The 26486-nt window shown below is 44.3% G+C and overlaps 2 protein-coding genes across 6 annotated transcripts; one reads left to right on the plus strand and one right to left on the minus strand.

Moving 5' to 3' along the window:
* DARS2 (aspartyl-tRNA synthetase 2, mitochondrial) lies at nucleotides 1-22054 on the minus strand. Of its 5 annotated transcripts, XR_005830069.1 has the most exons (19): nucleotides 21532-22054; nucleotides 20427-20526; nucleotides 18973-19039; nucleotides 18588-18689; nucleotides 17323-17418; nucleotides 16242-16365; nucleotides 15559-15605; nucleotides 14719-14825; nucleotides 14045-14114; nucleotides 13284-13463; nucleotides 12395-12502; nucleotides 11139-11201; nucleotides 10806-10958; nucleotides 9745-9963; nucleotides 9171-9281; nucleotides 8876-8951; nucleotides 7123-7330; nucleotides 1984-2082; nucleotides 1-484 (listed from the first exon to the last, which is right to left on the minus strand). XR_005830069.1 is itself a non-coding variant. In XM_040609950.1 (18 exons), exons 1-17 carry the CDS (start codon nucleotides 22052-22054, stop codon nucleotides 7143-7145), a joined length of 2334 nt encoding a protein of 777 aa, XP_040465884.1. In that variant the 3' UTR covers nucleotides 2-484; nucleotides 7123-7142. The 5 variants fall into 5 exon arrangements, 4 of the variants coding, with proteins under 4 accessions (XP_040465884.1, XP_040465882.1, XP_040465883.1 ...); XM_040609950.1 differs by lacking the exon at nucleotides 1984-2082 and having other exon boundaries at nucleotides 2-484; XM_040609948.1 differs by lacking the exon at nucleotides 1-484 and having other exon boundaries at nucleotides 1614-2082.
* On the plus strand, nucleotides 22053-26332 carry CENPL (centromere protein L). Its single transcript, XM_040609959.1, has 4 exons — nucleotides 22053-22190; nucleotides 22455-22706; nucleotides 23454-23996; nucleotides 25389-26332. The coding sequence occupies exons 1-4, from the start codon at nucleotides 22053-22055 to the stop codon at nucleotides 25458-25460; spliced, it is 1005 nt and encodes a 334-aa protein (XP_040465893.1). The 3' UTR covers nucleotides 25461-26332.
* The last annotated feature ends 154 nt before the right edge of the window (nucleotides 26333-26486 follow it).

Below are 26486 nucleotides of genomic sequence, written 5' to 3' on the forward strand. Positions count from 1 at the left end.
GCCCTGCCGGCCACGCTGCAGGGGACGCAGCCCAGGGCACGGGTGGCCCTCCGGGCTGCGAGCGCTCAGGGCCAGGTCACGTTGAGTTTGTCATCCACCAAGTCTTTCTCCTCAGGGCTGCTCTCAATGCGCTCTCTGCCCAGCCTGCACTTGTGCTTGGGATTGCCCCGACCCATGTGCAGGACCTTGCACTTGGCCTTGTTGAACTTCACGAGGTTCGCACGAGCCCATCTGTCACGGCTGCCAAGGTCCCTCGGGATGGCATCCCTGCCCTCCAGCGTGTCCACCGCACCGCACAGCTTGGCGTCATTGGGAAACTTGCCGAGGGGGCCCTCGATCCCAGTGTCCACATCGCCAACAGTGGAGGAGGTCAGGAGGTTAGGGGACAGCTTCCTATGTGAGCTGTCCCTCTGGGACAACACCCTGTGTGACCTTGATCTGTCATCCACCCACCTCTCCTACCATTTCTCCGATATGTACAGAGCTGCAAAAAAAAAAAAAAAGAAAAAAAAAAAAAGGCATTTTACCACTACCAGGGGCTGTATCACCCATGAGAAATATCACACCCGCTTTGCTCTGGACACTTGTTTTGCCACTCAGAGTGAAGTGATGCAGTTTGAAAGGATGAGAGTCACTCGGTGCCACCCCACTCCGAGCACTGGCACTGTAATTGCTGTCAAATTAGTTCTGTTCATGCTACAAGAAAAACAGACGTTTAAGGCTTTTCTTTTACAGAACTGTACTGGACGTCTTTTTCTGTATACACAAATAAAAATCTAATGACAAGAAAAAATGAATAGATGACAAATGAGGAGCCTGCATTTCAAGGGACACCATCAAAAGGCTGAAGCCTTCAGCTACAATTTTCCCAAAATTGCTAAGCAAACAAGGAAAATTCTCAGGGCAGAGTGGTTTACATCTATCACTCTCCAAATAGAAGATAATATAAAAAAAAAAAAACCAATAGTACACTGTGATTGTTGTTCCAGAGAAAACTGCCACCACACATGCCCCTTGTACTAACTGTTCTCAGAAATGTTTTTTTCATTCACTTTGTATATTCCTGCTAGCTGGGAAAGAGCAAAGTGTTGCCAAAGCTTGCTGCTTTCTTTTTCAGGTACTTTGTAACCTTTCTGATGATTTATCATTTTTAAAATATTACCTGAAGTGCACAGTTAATACTAATTTTTGCACCAAAAATGTTCTCTGGTACCTTTACATGGTATAGAGCAGAAAGGGAAGGGTGATAAATACGAACAGTAACATGTATGGGGAAAAAATTACCCCCATCAGCCTACAACTGCATCAACTTTTGGCCACTTCAGCTGTGGATGGGTGTACGGAAAGTCCCTGCTGGGAGCACGCAATGATCTCCCCAGGAAGGCAGGTGAAACTGCCTAAAATGGTACAACTCAAAATTGATGCGATTGAAAAACAGAGGATATTAATTCATGAAATGATGAGCAGAATGGAGAACACGGAAGAAATCTGAGTATTCGTTCCTTCTAATAACCTACATGGGAAGGTACCTGGTGAAATGACCAAATGAGAGATTTAAATTAAGTGAGAGGAAGTACTTTTTGGAAAAACCCATAATTCAACAGAATTCATGATTACAGAAATAAAAATATATTTTTAATATGACCAAACTAATGGGGAAACTGCGCATAACACTTTTCTTCAACTCTACTTTAGCACTACGGTAGACACAATGGCTATCAAAGCATAACAAGAAAGCTGGAGCCCGATGGATTATTAGAGACAAATGTGACCAATCCATCTGAATACATCTGTCACAGGGCTCTGCTGAAAAATTGTGGTTGGCGCAGCTGGTGACTGCACGTAATCAACATTTTTTAATTACGTAAAACAATGCTTTGGGAAAAAAAACAACTAACAAACTAGAACACAAGCCAAAAATAAGAGTCCAAACACTGAGAGTGGAATCACGTGAAGCTCACACGGGGGATTTCCACCCAGTACCATTCAGGTGGCTGTCAGTTGTCTGCGCCTGCGTTGCTGCTGCTGACACCTGGGCTGAAGAGCACCCCAAGCATCCTCACCAGGTGGCTGGGGATGGACCTGCCAACAGCAAGCGAGCCTGGTCAAAACAAATCATTGTGCAAGCAACTAAAGGTGTACAGTAAGCTGGGGGAAAAATAAAACCCTTACATTTGAGAGCATAAGCTCTCCTTATCCTTCTGCTCTTACCATTACAGACTTTTTCGGAGGCTGGCTGTATGCACCAGATGCTGGCCGTCGGCGCAGCATCCCCCGACACCATACCTGCTCCATTCCTCCCAGAGGAAGAGATGCTGGTGAAGTACAGAGCAGCAGATTTGCGCCTTCCTGGGGTTGGAGGCGCACAACACGAATGCGCAAAACCTCCCGCTGACATGCAGCAACACCGGGTTGAGTGTACAGTCTGGCACCAGGAGTAGCTTTACACACCCAACTAACATCCTCTGGCTTCCACCACACTGAGTCTGAGCTGAGGTCCCCATCCTTCCAAAACAGAAAACACCCTTCCATCAGACCCAGGCTACAGGAGAGTGGTGGTACAGAGCAGTAGTCCCCCCCTTTTCCCCCTGGGGTAAAATGGTGGGTACAAATCCAGCTGCAAACAGCTGAAACCATTCTTTTTGCTGACTTGTTACAAATTGTAGCGTTTTCACATAGCAGTGGTGCGTTCTCAACAGAACTGGGAATTAATCAGCACCCTGAACCTCTGAGTATCTGCGGCATGGGATTACACAAAGCTGCTGTGAAGCTATATTGTAATTTAGCTAACTCTAGGGAGATAGATACCGGCACTATACAGGATTAAACTCCAGCTTGAGTTCTGAAAACGGTTCCTGTCTTTATGCCAGTTTTTGTACAAAACCCTCACAGCCAAATCCACCCAAGCCATCTGGGGTGGCTGAAATCAAACGCTGCAGTCTCTCCCCAGCTTGGCCCAACCTGAAATATTCTGGATAGGCTTGGAAACCTTTAAGGGAGAAAAAAAACCAACCCACCAACCAACACACTGTAGCTGCTGAAAATCTCACCAGCATGCTACATTCCAGTTCTAGAAGGGGGGAAAAAAAACCCTGAAACACACTGGAAAGTTATCTCTAATGTTCCCAAAGGGCAGTATAAACCTACTAGAGAGTTGTTCCAGTCAAATCTACTGAAACATACATGGAGCCAGTTGCCCTACAGGTGGGGAATAAACCGTCTCTCCATTTTACTGGTGTTTTGTTCAGACTTAACAGAAGAAAACCAGCAAGCTGGCGGGTTTAAAGGAGTACAGAGGCCTTGCATACAGCTCTGGCTCCTGCGAGAGCGCTCCTTGTACAGCCCTGTCACCCACTCTGATGTGCACATCCCATATAGGAGTGTCATTAAGTTCTCTGGAGTTGAGAAGACTGCGTCAGAGAACACATTCAACCATCACAAGCTGATCCATACCAGCAAAAACCCAAAACAAATCCCCAGGCAGCACCTGTGCTGGTGATCCTATTCCCAACAAAGCCAGCTGCTCCGTATACAGTTCCCAGAGGCCAGACAGCTCTCTTGTCCATCACATATATACACACACACTGAAAAGTAGTTGAAGAGCGAGCAGAGGAGTCACAATGTGGAAATCACTGCAGGAATCTGGAAGCAGTTAATGACAGGGAGTTTGTTACTGATTGTACATGCATACACACTGTAGTGCAAGAGGATGCTCTGTGTGCCGGGGGCACTTCTGGTAACAGCTGACCTGCTTAGTACCTGCAACACAGAGGAGTCTGCACACACAGCTGTGTTACTGCTTGCTCTTTGGACAAAAAGGAGTAGTACAAAGGCACCCTTAAGGACTTTAGACTCTCATTAAGCTGATGAGCAGATTTACACAGCTAGTTCAGCTTGGGCCTGGAGACTTGTGCTGCGTGAGGAAGGGAAAAAAAAAATCCAACCAACCCAAACCACGCAGCAATACAGCTTCACCAGCCTTTTGTTCTTACACACCACACCTCTAATGAAAGATCACTGAAAGACTAACTCTTACAGAGGAGTCCAGGACTTTGCACCTCCTAGCATAGCCAACAGCAACGTTTTTCCATAGGTTTGCCTCACACAGGAAAACAAGAGGAGGATAGAAGTGACAAGAGCTCTGTGAAAGCTTGTAGTTCGTGGTTATGCTGTGGCTTATTTTCAGGAGGTGTTTCTGATGGACATTGTGCTGAACTTAAGCAGTAGTTTTAACATCTGTTTTCGGGATAAGAGGCCAGCAGCTTTTCCCCAACAAACATGAGATACTGCTCTGCAATACAACCACCCCTTATTTCCACGTATTTCTTTGTAACACCTGCCTACTCTTGCTTATAGCAAAATACGCAGCTAAGTATGCCAACTAGAAGGTGGTTTGAAAATGACTTTCTGTAGATCAGGCTCCTACAAGCCCAAGTGAAACCTTACACTCTGTGAAAACCAAAAAGATTAATGTCTTCTCTGTGGCAACATTCACACAACCACTGGCAAATTCCCACACTTGTAAGCCACCTTCATTCACAAATCCAAGCACAGATGGCTTGCATAAATTTGGGATACATCTTTTTCACTGACCTAATTGTGGCAGGACTGCAGCAGCTCCAATGACACGTTTTTCTGTATTTTTTTCCCTGTAGCTAAGCGTGGCTGTGCCACACACTTCTAGCTGCGGTGAGTCCTTAATATAGCAGCAGGTAAACAAACAGCACAATAAACAGCTTGCTCAAGAGGGATGTGTACGCCTCAGGGACAGCTTGCTCACCTTTTAACAATTGCTCTCAAGAAGAATGTTGCAGGCAGTGTTACATCTCTGCCTAAACCTCTTAGAGCATCAGTTACCCTCGGAAAGCTTGATAATCCTAATTTAAAAGAACTGCAGTTACTAACCAGATGATACAGCACTCCTTAATTCACAATTAAAAATAAAAACTTCAGCACATTATGCTTACAGTTACTGTAAATAAGTCGGGGGGGGATTAATGAACTTTTTAGGGTAAATGGTATTTTCCGCGATTCCATATCCTCAAACAAGCCTCTGACATCCCTGTGTTAGGAACACAGATGATCCTCAAGCAAATTCCCTGCCAATCTTCATCTCACTACTAGTAAAGAAAATAAACAACAAAATCCAGCATCCTCTAAAAAAAGCAGGCTGAATAGGATACATATAGCCTTGTATTCCATAGCATCGCTTACAAGTTAAGGGAACAAAAAATCTGGTATAACTCTCATAAGATGACTCTCCTCCCTGAAAAAACAACAAAAATTTAAAAAATTATTTTAACGTGGATCTGCTTGGGGTCCAATTTTCAGCTCAGCTTCTCTCTGAAAACTGATCCTCATTCCATTATTGACAACTTCTACTCAGTGGGAAAAAAAACCCAAGTAAACAAAGGTAAATTAATTTCAAGAATGAATAGCTCAGGGAAAAAACTAAGGTATTCATAGTGTTTGACTAGAATGAATGTGAACATATACGCAGGATTGTGCTGGTTTTCTGGCTTTTTTTAATAGCCGTGCTCCAAGACTGACGATAGCAATCATAAGAAACATTTCTTTTTCACACACAGAGCTCCATCTTACAATCTGCAAAACAGCAGCGAGTCAGCTCTACTGTTACTTGTCTATGGATGGTACTTCTAGTCTGTACAAAGTACTCCAACCAACCAACCTTAAGACGACCTCACTTAGTGTTTCTTACCAACGGGATAGTCCAGTTTTTTTTAAAAAAAAACAACCAACCCAACAGTATGCACCACCACACGATATCCCACAATGTGGAGGCTGAATTAGCTGATAACCCTTGGAGCAGCCCAGAATCTGTTAGAACCTGCAGGATAGGACCTCCTGCAGACAGCTGGAGTTCAGCATCAGCTCAGACAAGAACTGCAGTCTTCCTTCTGCACTAGGAGATGCCTCCTGCTTGTTCTGCCCAACTGGGACACAGTAGGTCTCCCATTCCTTCCTTTGCACCATCTTCCCAGCTTATTCAGGTAACCTCTTCCTTCTTTTTCCCTCAGCTGCTTCACCTTCCTTCTTTCCTCCCACACCAATTCTCCGCTTGCTCCAAGCCAAACGGAGTTAACACCACCTAGGGGAGTGCCTCTGCAGGCAGCTTGCTAACACTAGTAGCTTGGTCTGGTAGGACGCTGCTAGAGCTGGTGCTCTGCTCTGTACGCTCCTGCACTGTAGCTGTTCTGGTCGGGACAGGGATGAACAGTTACTTGTGAGGAACTTGGTGCTGCCTCACTCACCACTGTAGCAGCAGACTTGCAGAACCTGGCAGAATTTACAGAAGACTGGCAACCCTGTTATGCTGTCACAGTTCTCACCTCCTGGAGGGATCAGGGGTCACAACGAAAACCTGGCAGCTTGCTCTTGTAGAGAAAGTCCAAAGCCAAGCTCAGTCAAAACCACATGGCCAGATAAACTTGATAAACTTTATTTACAAACATACAAACTTCAGAATTAAGTGTGCTGAAAAGCACCAGGACCACAGGCCCCGAAGACAGATCATCACCTCTTTGACTAGCGTTACTAAGACAACTGTTGCAAACATTACGAACAATTCCCTCCCCCTCTTTGAGGGGGGAACACAGCTGAATGTGAACTCCTCATGGCAAGTTCTGGATGATCTTGTATCCTGCAACATGAGACAAGCTGCTGGCTGCACTAAAGTTTTGCTGTGGAGTGTCCAGAGCTCTTGGCCCAGCACAGCACTGCTTTATTGTAACAGTCCCCAGATCCAACCATCACCAGGAATACAAACCACTTTGCCAGGGAAGCTGACACTATCTCCGCCAGATGGGAGGAATAATACTTTACAAGGGACATGTAAAATGTGGCCAGTGAATAAAAAAAATAAAATAGATCCCATCTTCCCTCCAATATCGTACCTCAAAGCCAACAGTTTCAATATCCTATGCTAAAGTTATGTTCTTTTCTTTTGCATTTCTACTTCTCCCCATTACCAACCCATAGGTGAATTCCTATCAGAGAGCTATCTATTTCCCACTCAATCCTGAAACTGCCAGTTGATGTTTTCAGAACTGAACTCTAGTATTCAGAAGCTGTAACCACCTCTGGTTAAACAGATCAGCTTACATTACACCACTGGCTTTAAGTCAGTTTTTCTTTGCCTCTTTATCTGCAAGGGGCCAGGAAACCTGGATGTGATATGGCTCTAGTTCTTCTGGAGTGACATAGTCTGGAGCATTGCCCATCAAGTCTCGTCCCCTGAAGGATTTAGGAAAAGCAATGACATCTCGGATACTTGGAGCATCAACGATGAGAGAGATCAGCCTGTCAAGTCCTAGAAGTAGAAAATAAATTGGTGAACCACTTGACTTAGGGCCCTAGCAAATGTTGGATATGACCCTAGCAAATACGGCCCTAGCAAAATCAAGCTTTTCAATATTACAGAAACTTCTGCAACACACCAAGGCCTGCAAGCCAGAAACAGCGCCTCTGCAGACAGCTGTCCTGGTTTCAGCTGGCTTAGAGTTAATTTTCTTCTTAGTAGCTGGTGCAGTGCTGTGTTTTGGGTTTGGTGTGAGAATAACACTGATAACATACTGATGCTTTTAGTTGTTTCTAGGTAATGTTTATACTAAGTCAAGGACATTTCAGTTTCTGAGGCCCTGCCAGCAAGAGGGCTGGAGGGGCACAAGAAACTGGGAAGGGACGCAGCCAGCCCTGCTGACCTGCACTAGCCAAAGGGCTATTCCATACCACAGAACATCATGCTCAGTATATAAATCGGGGGGAGCTGGTCAGGGCCTGCAGACCGCTGCTTGAGGACTGGCTGGGCATTGATCGGTGGGTGGTGAGCAGCTGTATTGTCTATCACTTGGTTTTATTTCCCCTCCTTCCCTTTGGATTTTATTCTTCTCCCCTTCTGCTTCCTTTTCATTATTATTATTGCTTCTTTTATTTTATTTCAATTATTAAATTGTTCTTAACTCAACCCCCCTCCCTCGGGGGAGGCAGGGGGGCAGCAGGGAGCAGAGCAGAGTGAGCCAGCACTTGGTTGCCAGCTGGGGTTAAACCCCCACAGCAGCGTAACAAAACCAGGGCAGCTAAGAGGCAGGTACACTGTCAGGGCTCTGCTTAACTGCTCAAAGCTCTTCATCAGCCAGTTCTGAAGGATTACAACAACTAGGAGGAATTCAGAAAGAACAAGAGGCTCTGGATGACTGAACAGAGGGAAATCACACTGGAAGACCACAGGTTAAAACGCTCTCTTTTTTTTTTTTTTTTTGTAACAGGAGAGCGTTTTTCTTTTTTAAAACCACAAATTTGCAGGGTACTTGGAGAAAAAAAATCTGACATTATCTAAATTAGTAAGCAAAACAGATATGGAAGAAGGGAAGTGAGATTGAAGCAGAGGGCAAGGTTGTGACAGTGACCCAGGGTGTGAAACACAAAGTACCATGCTGTCCCAGGCCTCTGGACACGCAGTACAGGGATACTGTTCTGGCTGCACAGGAATGACAGTAAGTATGACCTAATCTTAACGAATACACTATTTGTAGAACAGCTGATAAGAGTCATCCTTAGAGCCAACAGTATGTGATATGGCCCTTGCGTAAGAACTAAATCACTCTGATGCTGGGGAGGAACACTGAAATATTCTGCACTTAATGATGAGACCTCTTTCCTTCTACAAAGCAGCCAGAGATGGAAGCACAGTGTAAGCCCACAATGTTACCACACTGGTGTGCCAAATTGCAACCCCAGAACAGCCACCTCTGTCAGGAGACATGACTAACAAGCATAAGGCTTGTTCTTGGGATCTAACGAAGGGGGAAAAAAAGGTCACAGGACACCTGCATCTGGAAAGCTAGAGAACACTTACCTAAAGCAATTCCTCCATGAGGTGGAGCTCCAAAATCCAAAGCCTCAAGCAGATGGGAAAGGACCTCAGAATTCTCCTGCAAAATTACATAAGAAGTGACACTGCACAAGCAATGCTCCTCCTGCTAGCAATGTAAGGTGAAGGTATGGTGAAGTCATTCATTGCTCAGAGCTAGGAGCTACATTTCTTTACTTGAGAAGCACTAAAGTGTTTCTTTGGGAATTTGGAATGGGTATCTGAATTAATTAGTCCTTTAAATCTCCAAGAGAGTGTTAGAGACCTCTGCAGGTGTTACCTTCAGCACTTTCTCCAGCACAAAACGCTGTTGTTCTGCACTATGAATTCTGATGGAGCCACCTCCAACTTCACTGCCATTCAGCACAAGGTCATAGTGCTGGCTACGGACCTGCAGAAAGACATGAACAAGCACCTTAGCAAGGCTGGGGCGCAGCTGCATCCAACCACAACCTGCACACAGACAGCAGGCACCGGGAACGAAGCCACGACATACTACACTGCTCTCTCAATCGTCCCTTGAAGTTCAGGTACCAATCCTACCAGAGGCATGGACTGAGGCTGACAGATGTGGGAACAGTACAAATCCTTTTGCTAAGTTGATCAAAACCTGAAGCAACATGGGATGGGTCAGAACATAAGGCTCCTCACCACTGTTGCCTTAAATCCCTTTTGTCAGGGCACACACGTATATTTGCCACTCAGTGTAATCTGGAAGCATCTCTTGCAAACAAACATGTACAATATGCAGTCAGTTCCATGAAACATCTCTTTTTACACTAAAAACAGCTCTTATCTGCCTAGTCTTCCATGATACACAGAAAAGCCAGCATGACAGACACAAGATTAGTTACCTTTGTGGGATCAGAATAGAGGAGGCTGGTATCTGAAGGATGAGGGGCAGTGAAGGGGTGATGAGCAGACTCCAGTTCAGCGGGATTCTCTTCCTTTGGGAGGAAAAGGGGAAAATCCACCACCCACAGAAAGTGAAAAGCTGTAGGATCACGGAGAACCAGCCCAGCCGCCTCAAGGAGGTTAGCAGTTTCCAACCGTAGGCTTCCTAATGCAGAGCACTGCAAAAGAGAAAGTAAGGAATGAGATGCAACAGTTTTATTATCAGGGAGGTTGCTCAAACACCGACCAGGGAAGGAGTGTTTCATAAAGGCAATATCACAGACAGCATCAACTGTAATGTATTGTTGCCTTGAACATTTTTGCCTTGTATCCTGAAGGATATCACCTTCCTGCTGAGGCAGCAGCAGCTCCAGGGTTTGACAAAGACCAAGTAAGGAGCTGGACAGTCCATTTGCTTCCAACTGTTTCATCTTCACAGATCCTTCATAGACTAATCTCAAGCTCTAGACAAGTGTGGATTAACTGAGGGAGCACAGGTAAGATCTGTACTTTGCTGACAGAAAAATGAAGGCACAGAAAAAGAATATGACAGTTTTGGCTATCAAGAAAAGCATGATGCCTAGTCATAAACCAATGCCTGGAAACAACATCTGCTCGCAAGAATACAGAGACGGGTAGGGAGAGAATCTCCCATCACTGCTGCTAATAAGCAGCTGTGCTTCACTCTTGTCATCTACTTACAGAAGACAAAATTACCCAGCTGACCTTGTTTTCCAATCTGTTTAATGTTTTAAAAATTAAGTGAGAGAAAAGGAGGCACTGATTTGTTGCTCTTTTCTATTCCAGCCTTCATTTCAGTTACAAATGTGACTAGGGGAAATAAAAGTAAGATGTATATTTCATGAATTATTTGCTATTGCTATAGCTTCTGTTCCAGAGAAATACAGAATTAGATTATGACCTATTTTAGTAATAAGAAGAATTAGACTAAGGTCAGATAACATCAAAGCCATCATTAGCAACATTCAACTCACACAGCCACCCAAGAAATGCTTCCTACCACTTGCTTGTGTTCACCAGCTGCCAGCAGTACCACATCGTCCACCTGCATGTTCAGTGCTTGGATAAGCTCTGACTGCTGCTTCTCATCAAGAAACTTTGTAAGCAGAGACTTTAAGCTTCCATCAGGCCTGCAGATAATTTCCATGATTTCCTAAAGAAAGACAAAAATACGTTCAGTCCAGTGCTGCCCTCTCTTGTCTTGAAGCATCACATGCTCAGGCACCGACTCCGCTATCAAAAACTGCTCTTCTACCTTCCTCTGCCTGTAAGTGCCTTTATACACACTTTGTCATTCACCACTTCCAATGCCTCAGTAGTGTTTCTGTCTCACCTGGTTAAACTGGGATTTTGCAGACTCCTTTAATGACTCCAAATCTTTATTTTTAAGGTATCTCTGAGGAAAGAGCAAGACAAAACACAAACGTCAGCAAAATCTACGGAAAGCCTACCCAGGATTCAATTCTACCGACTGAGTTGTTTCCAAACTTCAAGTTCTTTTGTTTCTAGTACAAGTTCTTCTGAGGGCTGTGGAAAAGGACAGGGCCCACAGCACTAGGCTGCAGCTGGGCATCTTCTCCACGGGCTCCTTTCAGGCAGGGGCCCCTCTAGACTGCATATCTGGCTGCAGTTTTTCTTCCTCCTCACAAATCAGATGTAGATGGTCAGAGTCAGATCGTGTCAGCTAACTGCCTGTACCATGCAGAAACAAGATTGTAACACCACACTATTCATGGCAAAGGCAAAGCCCAATTTGGAGGAACAGAGGGAAACCAACTGGGCTGACTCTCACAGGAAAAGAAACGCAGTAAATGACGACCTGTGTCAAGACCTTGATTTCTTCAGCTACTCAATGTTTAGAGGCTCGAGTTTCCACTTTTGTTTTGCTCAAACACACACATTAGTGCCCTCTTGTGGGAAGCCAGTAACTTGCACTTTGTGCTAAAACTAAACGAATTCCAAGAAAAAAAAGTCAGAAAATCCTATTTCCCAAATAAAACAGTGATTAGTGGATTTTTTTTTCCATACTGTCCAAGCTGCAAAGATGCCCACAGCTAGAATTAAATCTGCTTCCCTGCCAAAATAGATAGCTGTGTCAATCTTCTACATCTATCGTTGGCCTTGAATTTGGTCAATGACATTCTCGTTACCAGACAGGAGTTGTGCCCATGCAGCAAAAGCAAACATGAGAAGGGCATGTAACCACTTGACCTTTCTCTCACTAGCCCAGAACAGAGCTGTGCCACACCTGGCTCTACTTCAATTTCTTGCCACAGGGCATAATTTCTTCTTGAGATGCATTATCAGAAGCCATCCTTGACAAAAGGAAGATGAATCCCAGAGAAGCTTCCCTATCCTCAAGGGATCTTGCAGCAATATTCTCTTCCTCTCCTCCTCCTGTCACCTGATCATCTCCATTCTAACACCACTCAGCCCAACCTGACATCAGTTACAATCAATCCCAAATTCCCTGAAGGGCACCACTCCCCCAGTAATAGAAAGGAACACTTCCATACCAATGAAAAAATTCAAACCAGCATATTATTTATTTCACATAAACCACAAGCAGTATGTGAAAGCATCACTTACCATTCCCTGAGGGATACGAATGGCTTTGACAGTGCCACGTGGGTAACTGAGTGCGTTCTGCACAAACTGAATGTCCAATCTTTGTAGAAACTCACTGATATCCACTATCTGAGAAGGGAGAGTTCACAGGGAAAATCAGTGGTGGTAGAAACATGAAGCAGAAATCCTGCACCTGTGTCTTAACACCTTCAACACCATTCCCTGGGACATCATTCCTTTGCTTAGAGAAATCAGACTGTTCACAGAAAGAAATGAATGGGGCCAAGCTGGAATAACCATTAGGAAGTCCAGCACTGCAGAAACAGAAATGCAAGACAGCCAGGAAAACCTAAGGTTGAGATGATGACATCCTACCGCAGTGAGGAGAACCGTACACTGAGAAAAAGAAATCCCCATAATTAATTCCTAGCAAAATACAAGAAGCTTTCTTGCTTTTCAGCACTGTTCTTCTTAATACACTTGTCAATATTCCTATTTCGTACTTTCATACTCTTATTTCATATACAAACAGTGTATGCACACAACTGCAGTATCTTGAAACTATCTTCAGGCCACTAGCAGGCTGGAGAAGCCCATCTCATGAAGTGTGCTCACCAGAAGTATGCTTTGGAGTGCAGCAGGTGAAAGCACTGGATGTCTTATGGGCTTCTGTTCCTAAGACAGTCCTATCTTTCAAAAATTTTTCTTCAAACATATTTTCCACAGCTAACTAAATCAAACCCTCTCTTTCCCAAAAGATGATTACCTGTATAAAGAGCAATGACAGGATAGACACCTTGTGTGAATTACAGTATTAAGAACCCCAACCAATCACATATACATGACCCAAAGATTATTAAAATACTAACAGAAAGGAAAAGCTGCACATTTCCAATGGGCAAACCCTCACCTTCATCCCAAAACGCGTGTCTGGCTTATCAGTCCCATAGGCAGCCAGTGCCTCCTCATACGTCATTGAAGGGAAAGGAGTTGCAATGGAGCCTCTTTCCTCAGGCCAGGAATATTGCAGGAGGCCTTCTATTAGTCTCTGGATCCCAGCTTGATCTACAAATGACATCTCTATGTCTATCTTAAGAGAGAAAACAAGAGGGGGATTCCATATTAGCTACAGGTTTTGCCTTTGCACTGCTATTTGCAGAAGCTCTTGACTATGAAGTCAGCACAACAAGGAACAATATACTACATGAAATTATAGCATGACTGTATTACACTGAGGATGTGCTTATGGTCTCCGTACAGCCTGATGACTCAGGCAACAATCTCCTCAGAGAACTGTATAACGTAATGATGACAAGGACAGAAGGAGAAGCCTTGAATGAACCAGGCTAACGCTGCCTGGGATCTCAAGGCTGAGGAATCGGATGCCTGACCCAGGAGGACCAGAGGAGATTGCATCATCAAGCACAATCATGACTGCAACACAGTTCCCACATCTGCTGCACCTGGGACCCTGCACTCAGCCAAGGACAGTAACCACTCTGTGCATGTCCCACACTAACTTCAAAGGGCTGGGTCTGTGAAACACACAGCAAACAATGTTGTACCCCTCAAGCAGCACACAAGCTAGCAGAAACCAAGTCTTCAGAAGGGAAAACAGCTACAAGCTGTTTGGGTTGAGGAGGAGGTTGAGAGGTAGTGTGAGTTGGTTACCTGAGTGAATTCAGGCTGCCTGTCAGGCCGTGAACCTTCATCTCGGTAGCAGCGAGCGACCTGAAAGTACCTGCAATAGTACTTGTACTTAGATAACAATTTATGAAGTATCCTAAATTAAATTGTGGCTATAGAACTGATCATGAAAAAAAGAAGTAAAAAGAAGAAAGCTCAGTTGCCTTTGCAGCAGATGATCATAGCCCTGGTTGTTCCCATCCCCTCAAAAATATACAACGTTGACTGGAAGTAACTGAATCCAGCTCCAACTTATCTTCCAGCGGCATGTGGAGGTTAGCAGGTGAGCTGTGTCCCAGCAGCAACCCCTTTTCCTACCTTCTGCTCCAAACTTGGACTCTTACTAACACGAACAGGCTGTTATCACACACTAGATTTTCTGCCCTTCAGGCAGACTGTACTTCAGATCAAGTTTACATTTAAAAAAACAGTGAAGATTTCAGCCTTCACACAGGATATATTTCCCCTTACTGGGAGGCATTATTGCTGGGGGGCAAAGGGCCTGGCCTAGCTGTAATGTCCTAAGTATTTAAGGATCCCTCTTCAAAACAGAAAACCTTTGGCAGTACATCTTTTGGGAAGTATCTAAAATCCCACAGATCAAAGCAAGCAAGCCCTGGACAGGACAGGCAGAGAACAGGAGTACAAGAAACTCTTACCTGTCCAGGCCTCCAACCATGAGGAGCTGCTTGAACTGCTGAGGACTCTGTGGCAGAGAGTAGAACTTGCCTGCTTCCCTCGAGGGCACAAGGAATTCTTTTGCTCCCTGACAAGAGAATGAGAAGCTTACACAGTTCAACAAAAAAGTGGCCTCAATTCCCGACAGAGCACAGACTAGAAGCACAAGAGGAAAGGACCTCTTCTCCCCATTATGAAATCCCACTTGTGATGAACGCCTGTTTGTACACTACGCTTAAAAAAACCCAACCTATAACCAACTTGGTTCAAAATATCCCAAAGGAGGATTCTCCACTTTCTGCTCAGAGAGTAACGCATAACAACATACCATCCAAGACAGGGGGTTAAATGCAAGAATTCCATGTGTTAGCTGCATCAACAATTACTGGGCTACAGCGCTCTCCTCCGATTATTTTTGAAATGAAAGGAAGGAATATAAATTCAGAAATTAAAGTGACTTGAGTGGTGCCACTGCAGTAACCTACTAGTTAAGAGATAAATGCTGGAGAAAGTGTTTAGAGGAAACTTTTTGGTTTTATAATCTGGCTGTCCCAGGACAGGGCTGACACCCCACATGCACTCTAAAAGACAGAAGCTTTATTCACTTGAAGGTTCAAAATTAAGACACTAGATATCACCTCTCCACTTTCACTCCACCTACTTTTAAAAGGATCCACATACCATATCAGAAATTTGCACGAGCTGTTACTTAGCGAGGGAACAGCAATGAAGGCCAAGTGGCAACTGACAATAATTCAACCATGAACTAACTGCCTGTGCAATCGCAGGAGGCTAAAATGCGTTACTAACAGAATACATACCCCTGGGGTTCTCTTAAAGAGCGTTGGGGTTTCTACATCCACGAACCCTGAGGAACAAATGCATGCTTCAGACACAGAATATGCTGAGAGCAGGGAGATCTAGTATGACACAAGAGTAGGCCAGAGCAGGGTTAGTTTGCAAAACAGATCTAGCACACCATGTAGCCTCTTAGAAATCTACAGATTTTGCTGCTTCTAAGAATAACTTGTGTAATGACAGATTTAAAGGCTCTGAGCTACCCTGATGTCCTGCCAGAACGGTTGATGACAGAGAACTCCATATAGGCTGAAAAACTGTTAATTATCCAATTTTAAGTAGGCTTTGCTTTTCCAAAAAGGACTTCCCGATTTTAAGATAAGCAAAAGGCCTGTAAGAAATCCATCCTTTTGACATGCCTCAAGCTGGGTAACCAAAAGAGGGAAACTACCTGCCAGAGGCCTTTTCTCACTGGATATAGCTCATTTGAAACAACTGGTCGGTAGCAGGCCAAGAGATTTCAACACACTTTGGTCTTCAGGCCTGCCAACATCCCTCTAAAGACCCCACTGCAAACAGACACGTCCTTACTAAAGCGGGACCAGTCTGGAGTAGCAAGTTGATTGGCAATCTCTCCCAGCAACAGGAAACAGAAGGGAGGGCTAAGATGATGTGTGCTGCACTGTTCTTCAAGCACTTTTCTTACCATGGAGGTTACACAGATATTCCCGCATCCTCATCACCATCTGTGATCTCAACCGCAGGTTATACTGCAACTGGAAGCTACGCAAGTCCAAGTAGCGATACTGCATCCGTAAGGTCTCTGATTTCTAGAGATAAGAGATAATTAGGATTAAGAAACAAAATTCAAATTGCATGTCCAATGAAGCTGCTCCTAAAGCCACAGGACAAAAGGAGGAATCTAAAAAAGGATGCTGCCCTATTGCGACAACCTACACAGACAAACATCAGCCCCTGAGAGTGTTTCCATGCACCTTAATTACCCTAAACCCAAAACAGACATTTACTGTCCTAAGAACTACCTCAAAGCTCAGGATTTCAGCCCTCTCTATTCTCAGTCCACTGCAACAGACTGTAGCAGTCCTCCTGGCTATTTTTAAGCAGAGAAGTGGTATCATAGACAGATCTAAAGGAATAACTAAATGGTGACACAGCCTTATTACAAACAGGAAAACTAAAGTAGTGTGGATGATGGGAATTGTCCAGGAGCCACAACACAGAAGGAACAGGATCCAGGCTCCCAATTCCAACACCTACATATCAGTTCCAGTTTCAATGGCACAGAGAATATCTTTAATTAAACAGCAATGCCACCCTACTCCACGAAGCCTGCACTAAAACAAATCTCTTTTAAGACTGCCTACTTACAGAAGAAAATCCTCTAGCTGACTAACTACTTGTCCAGACGAGACTAGGCACCCTTGCCTTAAAACACAGCAGCGTATTGGCAGGTTCTGTTTCACACTTTCAAAAAAGCTAGCATAGCCTGATTTCTTTCACTCTTCCCTTTACCATCTGTTCTTACAGTGACATTTGAAAACCCTGTGCACTGGAATCATTCAAGCCTTGTCTTCTGCTTAACTCTTAATTAGAAATACATCCTCACAGCTAACAAGCAGCACCCCTATTTTAAATACCATCCTTTCCCCAAAGCAGAGCTGGCAGAACCAGACAAAGTCCGTAGATATTTGGCCATCACAGTGGGCAAATTCCCAACATACTGGAAAGCCACCAATTTGGTAAAAAGAAGGAAAAACCAAAGACACCTTGATAAAATCCTTGATTTCAAAAGGTAGCTTCTTGCAGGAGTTTAGGATCTCTGCAGTCTCCACCTTCACTTCAATATCCCCTGTTGGCATTTTCTGGAGCAAAAAGGCAAGAAAACAAATAGATTAAATAACTTAGGGAAAACAATTGAATAAAGGTATTTCACAGATGGTCGGGGGTGTGTGTGTGTGTGTGTGAAGAAATCCATGTGATTATCCTCCTCACCTTCTAACACACTATAACTCTGAGAACTTCCCTCAAGGACAGATTTCTCCTACATTTTCCCTTCTGTTCAGAAAACACAAGTCACCTCACCAAAGATGGCATGTTCTTTCCCAGTAGCATACTGATCTCTACCAGAAATACAATTACTTTTCCTTTGCCTTGAAGGACATGTTGAGCACAGAGGAACAGTCATGCACAGACCTTTCTAGGGCACATGCATTTGGACAAGATAGTTCAATTAGCTTCAACGAAACCACGCTGCAGACATTTCAGTGTATATTAGCAACATCACCATCAGTCCTTAATACAAGTCAACACCAGTTCTTCGAACTGGTTTTCTTTTTCTTAGATCCCAAGGGAGAACAGACACTTTCCTCCACTTAGCACTGGTCCACAAAGTTCATTTTATCCTACAAAACTCCTCTATTTAGCAGGGGAAAGTACATATAACCTTCCAACAAAGTGATAAATTATTAAAAGAAATAAAAGCATTGCTTTAAGCCTGCATTCTTTATGGATATCTATAAGTGGTCAGAGCAAAAAAAAAAATTATGGTCATAAACCCAGGTTCTCTATTCAGGCCTGTCAGTGATGGGATACATACATCCTGACAGATTTATCTACAGCTGATTACAATGAGAGTGAGGCTAGCATAACATCAAAAAATTATTCAACCTTCATTTCATATACAATGAGAACAGCAACAGCTATTCTGCATGAGAAATAGGTCATCACATGCTATGGGGCTTGTGATGACAATACTTATTTTCAAGACAAAGAAATACTCGACCACGGTGAAAGCCTGAAAAAGCTAGCTGTTATCCTTTCTAAGGGCTGGAACACAATTCAGTTCACAGGTGTCTTCAGTGTGCTTTGAGGTTCTCCTGAGTTACATGTCATAGCAGTTATTTCACCTCATGTTATCTGAGGATAGGCTGTCACACACCCAGGCCCCATGGCAAAGCTGTGACACAAAACCCACCATAATCCAGTGCTCTCTTCCACAAGGAATAAAACCCCTGAGAGACCCCAAACTCACCGGATTCTCCTGCCCTGGGGGCCGATGGGACACAATTCCAGTCACTCGTACAACGGATTCCGCTGGGGCATCAGACAAGAGCTTCTTCACACGGGAATGTGCCTGCAAGATGATAATGTCTCAGAAATTCAAAGAACAGGACAGATGCCCCATGCTCAAGGGCCTAATTTCTTAACAGTCCATTAGAATCTAGGATCACTCCTCGTAAGCCAGAGGAAACAGCATTGGTGTTTCTCTTGTAGGGCTCTCATAATGCTTACATGTACCTGTGAGTCAGAGCACTCAGTCTGACAAAGTACTTCATCCTGCTTTCTGTGTCTGCTGGACCCAAGCTACCAAAGTGAAAATAAAAAAAAAGAGACACTCATATTTTGGTAGCACTTACCTCATCCTGTGGAATGATGACCTGGGTCAGTCCCTGGAAATCCCTCAAAACCAGAAACAGGCCTTGTCTGATCCACGAAAAACACAAAAGGAAAGACAGTGTTTTCAAGAATTCAGTAGTCTTCTGCTTTTTAAGCCAAAGCACATGGCAACTAGCTACTTTCTGTACCTTGTGACTAATCTCAAAGTATTTCCAAGTAATGTGTGTACAGATACTTTGCCCACACCTGAATCTAATCTGAGCATTTTGTCGCAGACTTTGCCCCGCCACAGACAGACAATATGAAAGTAACGAGGGAGTCAGGATTTTAACTTGAACGTTAATCCATATAGAGCAGGGATTCTGAATACATGCAATTTCCTGCTGGAAAACATCGTTCAGATTGTTTATATGTATAAACACATTTACATGAGCAGTAAAACTAAAGTTGACATGGATACAAAAAATATCCAACCTCAAAACACTCATCCCATAAAAAGTTTCACATGAACAATGCACACTCCTAGACACAGAATCGCAAATCTTGATCTCTTCAGCTGCAGCAGACACAGCTACCACTGTACTTATTCCATCAAGAAGCTGTCAAATGGAACATGCTCTAGTTGTCTTTAAAAACAAGAGCACAACAATCACACTGCAATAATCCTAACTGTTTCCTGTAACTCCAACCACGACTGCTCAAAGAGGAGATGCTCAGGACCTCCTAAGTAAACAAACAAAACAATCCATGCAGACCATCGCTGCAGAACAATCCTGGATAAAACCAGCTTCTCTGGACTGCAAAATGAAAAAAATGGTTTTTGATACAAACTAATTTCATCAAAGCCACAGGACTTATCTGAATGTTACAAACACATACTGAGGAACGCAACATTTTGGCACACTCTCCATGCTGTATGCAGACATGCTTTTCACCCTACATTTACAAAGTGTTCAACACTATTAGGAGCGATTATATCACACCACCTATAGCAAATACTCCTACTGGAATTCTCATTTCGTCCTCCACTTACTATAACTTCTTAATATTTCTTTTTTAACGAAAGCTTGGGTTGTTTAAACATGCATCGCTACATGCTGTAGTTGAAAAGACAAACAACATTGTTTGCTTAAAATTTAAGGACTCTATATATATATTAAAAAAAAAAGTTATTTGCTCACAACTGTTAAAATTGCTACAAATATGCTATTACTTGTTTTCTCTCCTATACAGGAAGGGCAATTAACTGCTTTACAGTGTTGTAATGAGGATCAATTAAGATTTGTATGAAACTCTTGAAATTTTAAATACTGATCTGGCACGGTTATCAACTTGTATACTCACTTCAGAAGCTACTAATGCAGGATATGAAAAGATAACCTGAAGCATAAAAATAAGCGTTTGAATCTAGGCCTAGAGCCTACATTGGATCTAGCAAATAAGCATCTCCATTTTCACTTTGGTATGCATTTACCTTTGGTACTGAACCCATCCATACAGTGTGACCTCTTGTCCCACATGAGCAGAACGCAGCTCCCCACAAGTGTTGGTCCGCATGACAAAGCTATTAAAGTCTTGAACAAGAACAGTAAAATCTGTCATGACTTTTACAGACAGGTGAGACAAAACAGTTACAGAGTTCCCCACACACACCCCTCCCCTCAATCTAGTTTAGAAATATACAAAGAAGTTACTTCACATACGCTCAATACAACTGCTATAACACATTAATACAATATGAAATTACTCTAAACAAATTTTTTAGAGTAACTATTTATGTCTCAGTCAAACTTCCATACAGAAATCTGAACACAGCCCTGCTGCAAACTGTTGCCCTGCAAATTTCAGGGGCAAGGGAAGGGAAAGCCGCAGATCAGTCCTGAGCCACACTGACAATTCCAAATCTGAATCCAGAAGACACAGCAGAAAGAGGGCTTGACAAGCCGAGACTGAAACATACTGACATGCACCACATGGGTGTAAATGAAACAGTTTCCTATCTGCAACTACTGACTAAAGGCCTGAACCATGATTACAGACTTTCCACAGAGCCCACTGTGCCTGGCACCACGACTTGGTTATAAAAGCATTTACAGAACATGGCAGAGATTCACCTTGCAAAGAGAAATTTGAAGGATGCTATTACCTAGAGATATATATATAATGATGTGAACTCATCTCCCTTGCCACCTTCATCACAGCCTTTGCAATTAAAAAAGTAGACACAAAGGTTTGTTTTCCAGCTGTTGCGTTAGGCATTCCGCCACCCCTGTTTACAGATTGTGTACTACAGAAGAAAGAGGGTCAAGAAGTAAACAAAAGCTAAGAAAAAAAACCAAAACAAAACCAAAATTAGACAAACTAGTTTTGAATTACAATTCACCTTGAGATGCCAAAAAAACAGGATTAAAATACGATTTAAAGAAGACATTTAAAAGAGAGATCCAGGGAAAACAACTTATCACAAGCGTAGCTTTAATTGCCTATGCAGACTACCCTGACCTGGGTCTCAGGGAGGAAAAAAAACCCCACCACAGCCCAGGGGAGAGGGAGGGGTAAGGCAAACGCTGCTTTCTCACCTGGCGCCGCCGGGGCCGAGGCAGGGGCCGCCCGGTGCAGAGCCCGCCCGCAGCCCGGCCAGGCCAGCGCTCGGGCCAGCGGCGGCAGCAGCCGGGGAAGGGCCATCTTACAGCCAGCACCTGAACCAGACAGCAGTCTATCACAAACCTCCGAGCCGTGAGAGATAAAAACACAGGAGAGAAAGCACCAACTACCCCGGCCCGGCCTCTCCCCGGAGCAGGCCTGGCCCACCGGCGGCAGCAGGGGGAAGGTCCCCAGCTCCAGCAAGTGGGTCGCCCCACCGCAAGACCCGCTGCCCCGGGGCTCGTCAGTGGAAGATCTCCGAGCCACAGCGGAGCAGCCAGGCTGAAGGAGCCTCTCCTCAGCCCGCCGGCCAACCACCCCCCGCTTCCCCCACTTCCGCCCGCCACCAAGATGGCGGCAGCGGGCGGCGCCCCGCTCTGCGCGCCGCGGGGGCTGACGGGAAGGGTGTTCAAACCGCTCCCGGCGGGGAGCGGCGCGGGGGCCGTTACCGGCTGCCATGGAGTCGGCGGAGTGGGGCTCGCGGGTGCTGCCCAGCCTCGGGCGGCTCTCACGGGGGCCGCCGTTCGGGCGGATGCAGGGGCAGTTCGGGCTCAGCCTCAGCAACCACGGCCTCTCGCCGGCGCCGCGCTCCCTGGTAGGCCGCCGTGGTGGGGGGGCGATGGCGGCGGGGCCTACCTGCCCCCTCAGCCGGGCCGCCGCGGGCCCTGGGCCCGGCCCGCCTCCCCTCCGTACTCCGCCGCCCCCGTGCTGCTGCCCCCGCTCGACACCGCGCCCACGGCAGGAAAACCGCCCCTGCTGGCACGGGGGGCGGCCCGGCTGCAGCGCCGAAGGGGGAGTCTGGCCCTGCCTGTTGGGCTTTCGTATTACTTTAACTTTATATTCTTTTTTTATTTTTTAGGCAAACACAGATCCCCGGAGAACGGCGTTTCTACTGCACAAACAGTGGACCTTGTACAGCGTGACCCCCCTGTACAGGTTCTCCAGGGCCCGTTTGCGAGCTTATGCCAGGCTGCTCAGTGCTTTCATCGCTGCCGAGAAGCAGAAGGGACTGGCGGTGGAAGTAGGGGTTGAGCTGGACATCAAAGTGGCCGTCTCCAGCCTTCCAGACCTGAGAGGTACTGACCAAGACCAGGCTGCGATTCTAGTGCAGGTAAGGAGTCTTCCTAGTTGTTTTGATAATTGTAATTAAGACTAGCATTTTACGAGTTGCTTTTGCTGCCATAAAATGCTGTGTCTCTCTTAAAAGGAACAGAACGCTAAGCCCTAGCTGTGTGGTGTAACTACTGTACTATCTGTTGAGATTTAATAAAAGTGAGTCCTGTCTATTTTTAACTAGAACAGAACATCTCACAAGCAATGGATACGTTTAATTGCAGTTGTGAGTTCAACTCCTTGATAGTATGTGAGTGAGATTGTCTAACTATTTAGTTCAGCAGTCAATTTACTGCAAGAACTTGGGGCAGTTACTTTGCTTCCTGAATAGACTTGGCATAATCCTACCTCCTGGCCATTGAGCTCAAGTCTAGTTAGTATTTCTGAAATGCTTTGCTTCAAGTGAAAGACGCTACTGAAATGCCAAGTTCAGTGTGACAGTGGTTATAGGACATAGCATGGATTGGCTCTTCTGAATTAAGCAGCATAAACTCTGATCTTAAGACTGTTCCTAATGAAGTAAAAAGTGCTTTTCCCAGTTTTCAGCAGAATTGCACCCATCTTTTAGGGATGTAACAGACAGACTGAATAACTGAGCTTTACAAAGAAGAATGTTGCCTGTGAGATCCTGAGAAAAAACATCTACTAAACACTTGAAATCATAAAACAAACCAAAAAAAATTTTTGGCTAAAAAAGCATCAAACTTGTTGTGTGGCATAAAAATGCTTCTTTTCCCCATCCCAGCTTTCTTTGAGATCACCAATTTCCAAAAAAAACTCAGAAGAGAAACTCGTGTGGTCGGGCTGTTTCTGCTCTGTGTTTGGAGATGATCTTTCTGAGAAAATTCCACCAGACTTCACTTGTTTACCTCTGTTTCTTACTAATGGGGCAGAGAGTTACACATCCATTGTTGGAAGTTGGTTTCAGAAGAATTTTGACTGCAGCTTCCGCCGTTTAGCCATCAGTCCTCTCAATCTCGGTTGGATGGCCGCTATGTGGACTGGATGCAAAATGGACATATTAACATCTGCCATAGAACTCGTTTTCTCTGTACCCCGTCTGCCCCAGCCTCTGGATATTTCATATGCCATTCATCCAGAGGATGCAAAAGCTCTGTGGGACACAATCCAAAAAACTCCAGGAGAGATCACTCAAGAAGAGGTAGATGTTTTTATGGACTGCCTTTACGCTCACTTCCACAGACACTTTAAGATCCACTTGTCAGCTACAAAACTGGTGAAAGTTTCTACAGCAATTGCCTCAGCACACTGTGATGGGATTATAAAGGTGAGGTTTTAAGTAGCATCTTGTCCTAAGCAATGCTGGACAAATAAAATAGCTGTATCTGTCTAGGAATGCCTCTTTAAAATTAAGGTGTCATATTTCTCATGCATAATTTCCTACAAGAAGTTGTTAAAACTGTCAGCTTTTATTAGTGATGACTCATTCTGGAGTTGGGGCAGCTATCGATACAGTATTTTACTACTGTATTGCAGCAGAAGCTACTAACCGTAGTCTTGGGCCAGAAATAGGTGTGTTAGCTGTGGTATGAACACAAAAGTTTCTTTGCCCATTGGCCAAAACTTGAGCTTAGAAATATCTCAGACTTAATCAAAAACCTGAGAAAATATTCATTAGCTTTTGAGTATTGCAGTTATTAAGACACAGGCAGAAGACAAACAGAATTAACCTGCTATGTAAAAATAACTGGTGTGTGGGTGAACCAAAAGACAACAGGTAAGAGTCAAAACTTCTTGCTTGGAACTACTTCAGTTGTAATCCTTTTCATACAGGTGCTGCAGCAGTATCTATAATAGCCTTTAAAACCATGGAGGATTAATCCTTCCTGAAGTTTCTTAAAGGAGTACTAATACGGTCTTCTGAATTACAGAACAGTTCACGTAAATGCAGTTGCTTCAACTTAGCCTACGACGTACTGATGTCTCTGTTCTGGGTACAAGGGGAATGTTAGAGGCTGTAACTGGGACCCCACTTGCACATCTTTCCTGAAGCATGAGTTCATCAAATGAAAGAAAATAAGCTTTGCTGGGAAGCATCTACTAACGGTTTCAGCCTTTGGTAGGACAACTGCAAACCACCAAATGTTAGTGCTGCGTTGCTTGGGTTTATGTGTTGTAGTTTAAAAGAGCCGAAACAACTTGTTACGTTGCAGGTAAGTGAACAGAAGAGATGCTCAGCTGAAAAGGCTTTCTGAAGAAGGGTTCTCTTCTAGACTGTGTGTTGTGTAAACTCAGTTCCAGCTCTTCCATAATGGGGATAACAAGTTCCAGTCAGACATAATTCAGTATGGGAAAAGAGGGGTATTCAAGGAGATGGGCACAGTCTCATTCCTGGCCTTCCTGTAGAGGGAGGGAGGTAGCCAAAGGAGCAGGAGCGCTAGGATTCTCACCTCCCAAAAAGCTGGAGTAGCAGCAGGGGACTTCTTCAGTACTCTGCTTCACATGGGACAGGAGCATAAGTCAGAGGGCTCTGAAAGGAGCACCAGATAGGCATGCATGTTTTCTCCATATCCAGGGTCAAAATAGTAATAAAGGTACCTTGCAAACAACAGAGAAGCAGACTAATCGCATGGAACACCTGGTAATTGGTTTCCAGCCACTTAAGGATGTGGAAATCTGGCAACTGTAAGTTGTTTTGACTTCTTTTTCTTTCTTGCAGTTTCTACAAAGTCAATACCTAACTGGAGTGCTGATGCTACTGACAGAACTAGCAATCTGTCACATACAGTGAGAATAATTTCAGCTAATCTTCATGCTAAAAAGGCTTACTGTTGGAAGATGTATGTTGAGAAACCAACTGGAAACTCGCTTTTGCAGCATCATTTTTCCTTTCATGCTGGCTGTCCAAAGCTGGACTCAACTCTGTAACGAGCTGTAATTCAACATCATGCACAGCAAAAGCAAGCAGACATGCTGCCCTCAAGAAGGGGTACAAACTAATAGTTTAAGCACCTTTGTTTTACCATAATTACTCTGTTCATTTATGTGTTACGAGCCAGGGGTGAGGGGATAAACTGCAAATTCTTAAATGCAACTTATTAATAGGTATTTCTGTTTTCACATACCTAGGCAGCCTAAGCTGTACTGGCCTTAGCTAAACTGCAACTACTCTTGGGCCCAAAGTCAAAGACACCTGAGAAAGGGTGCATGCTTTACAAACCAAAGCAGAGAAATCCAGGTTTCTAAATGCCCTTCTAGCTTGTGAAGTTGTTTATGAACAGTATGACTGGTTGGCAATGGTCATAAAGTGCTCATCTAAGTCGTAGTTGAGCTAAGGTGAACAGCATGAGAGTGAGAACTGCCCTGTGTGTCCAGCCTGTTGGTCCTCAGACAAGCTAATAGGAAATGAAGGCCTGTGTGTAAGAGCATGCTGTATTGTGCTTTGCCTAATGTCTGTAGTCTTCTAGGCTGGAGAGCTCTTGGGGTTGGAGGTACGGGTGCTGAAATTGTATACTAGATCTGTCCCTGCTACAGGAGGTAGGAGTTCAGAGAGCCAGTGCACAGTGCCTGGCTATAGCTTAAATGAGCAGAAAGGAAATAGAGTTTGTACACGTTGAGTATTATGATTTTTGTATTACAGTACTAAATAAAGAAAATGTTTGCTATCTTTTGCCAATAAGTTGGTCTTAGTCATGCATAGGCAGTCTTTACTTTTCCTAAATACATAAGTGTATGGTGCTTATTTCCAACTATAACTTACCTGATTAAACTGCTAATTGTTACCTACAAAGTAATTCAGTGGCAGCATTTGAAATCT

This window comes from Falco naumanni, chromosome 11 (genome assembly GCF_017639655.2).
Source record: "Falco naumanni isolate bFalNau1 chromosome 11, bFalNau1.pat, whole genome shotgun sequence".
Classification (NCBI taxonomy): domain Eukaryota; kingdom Metazoa; phylum Chordata; class Aves; order Falconiformes; family Falconidae; genus Falco; species Falco naumanni.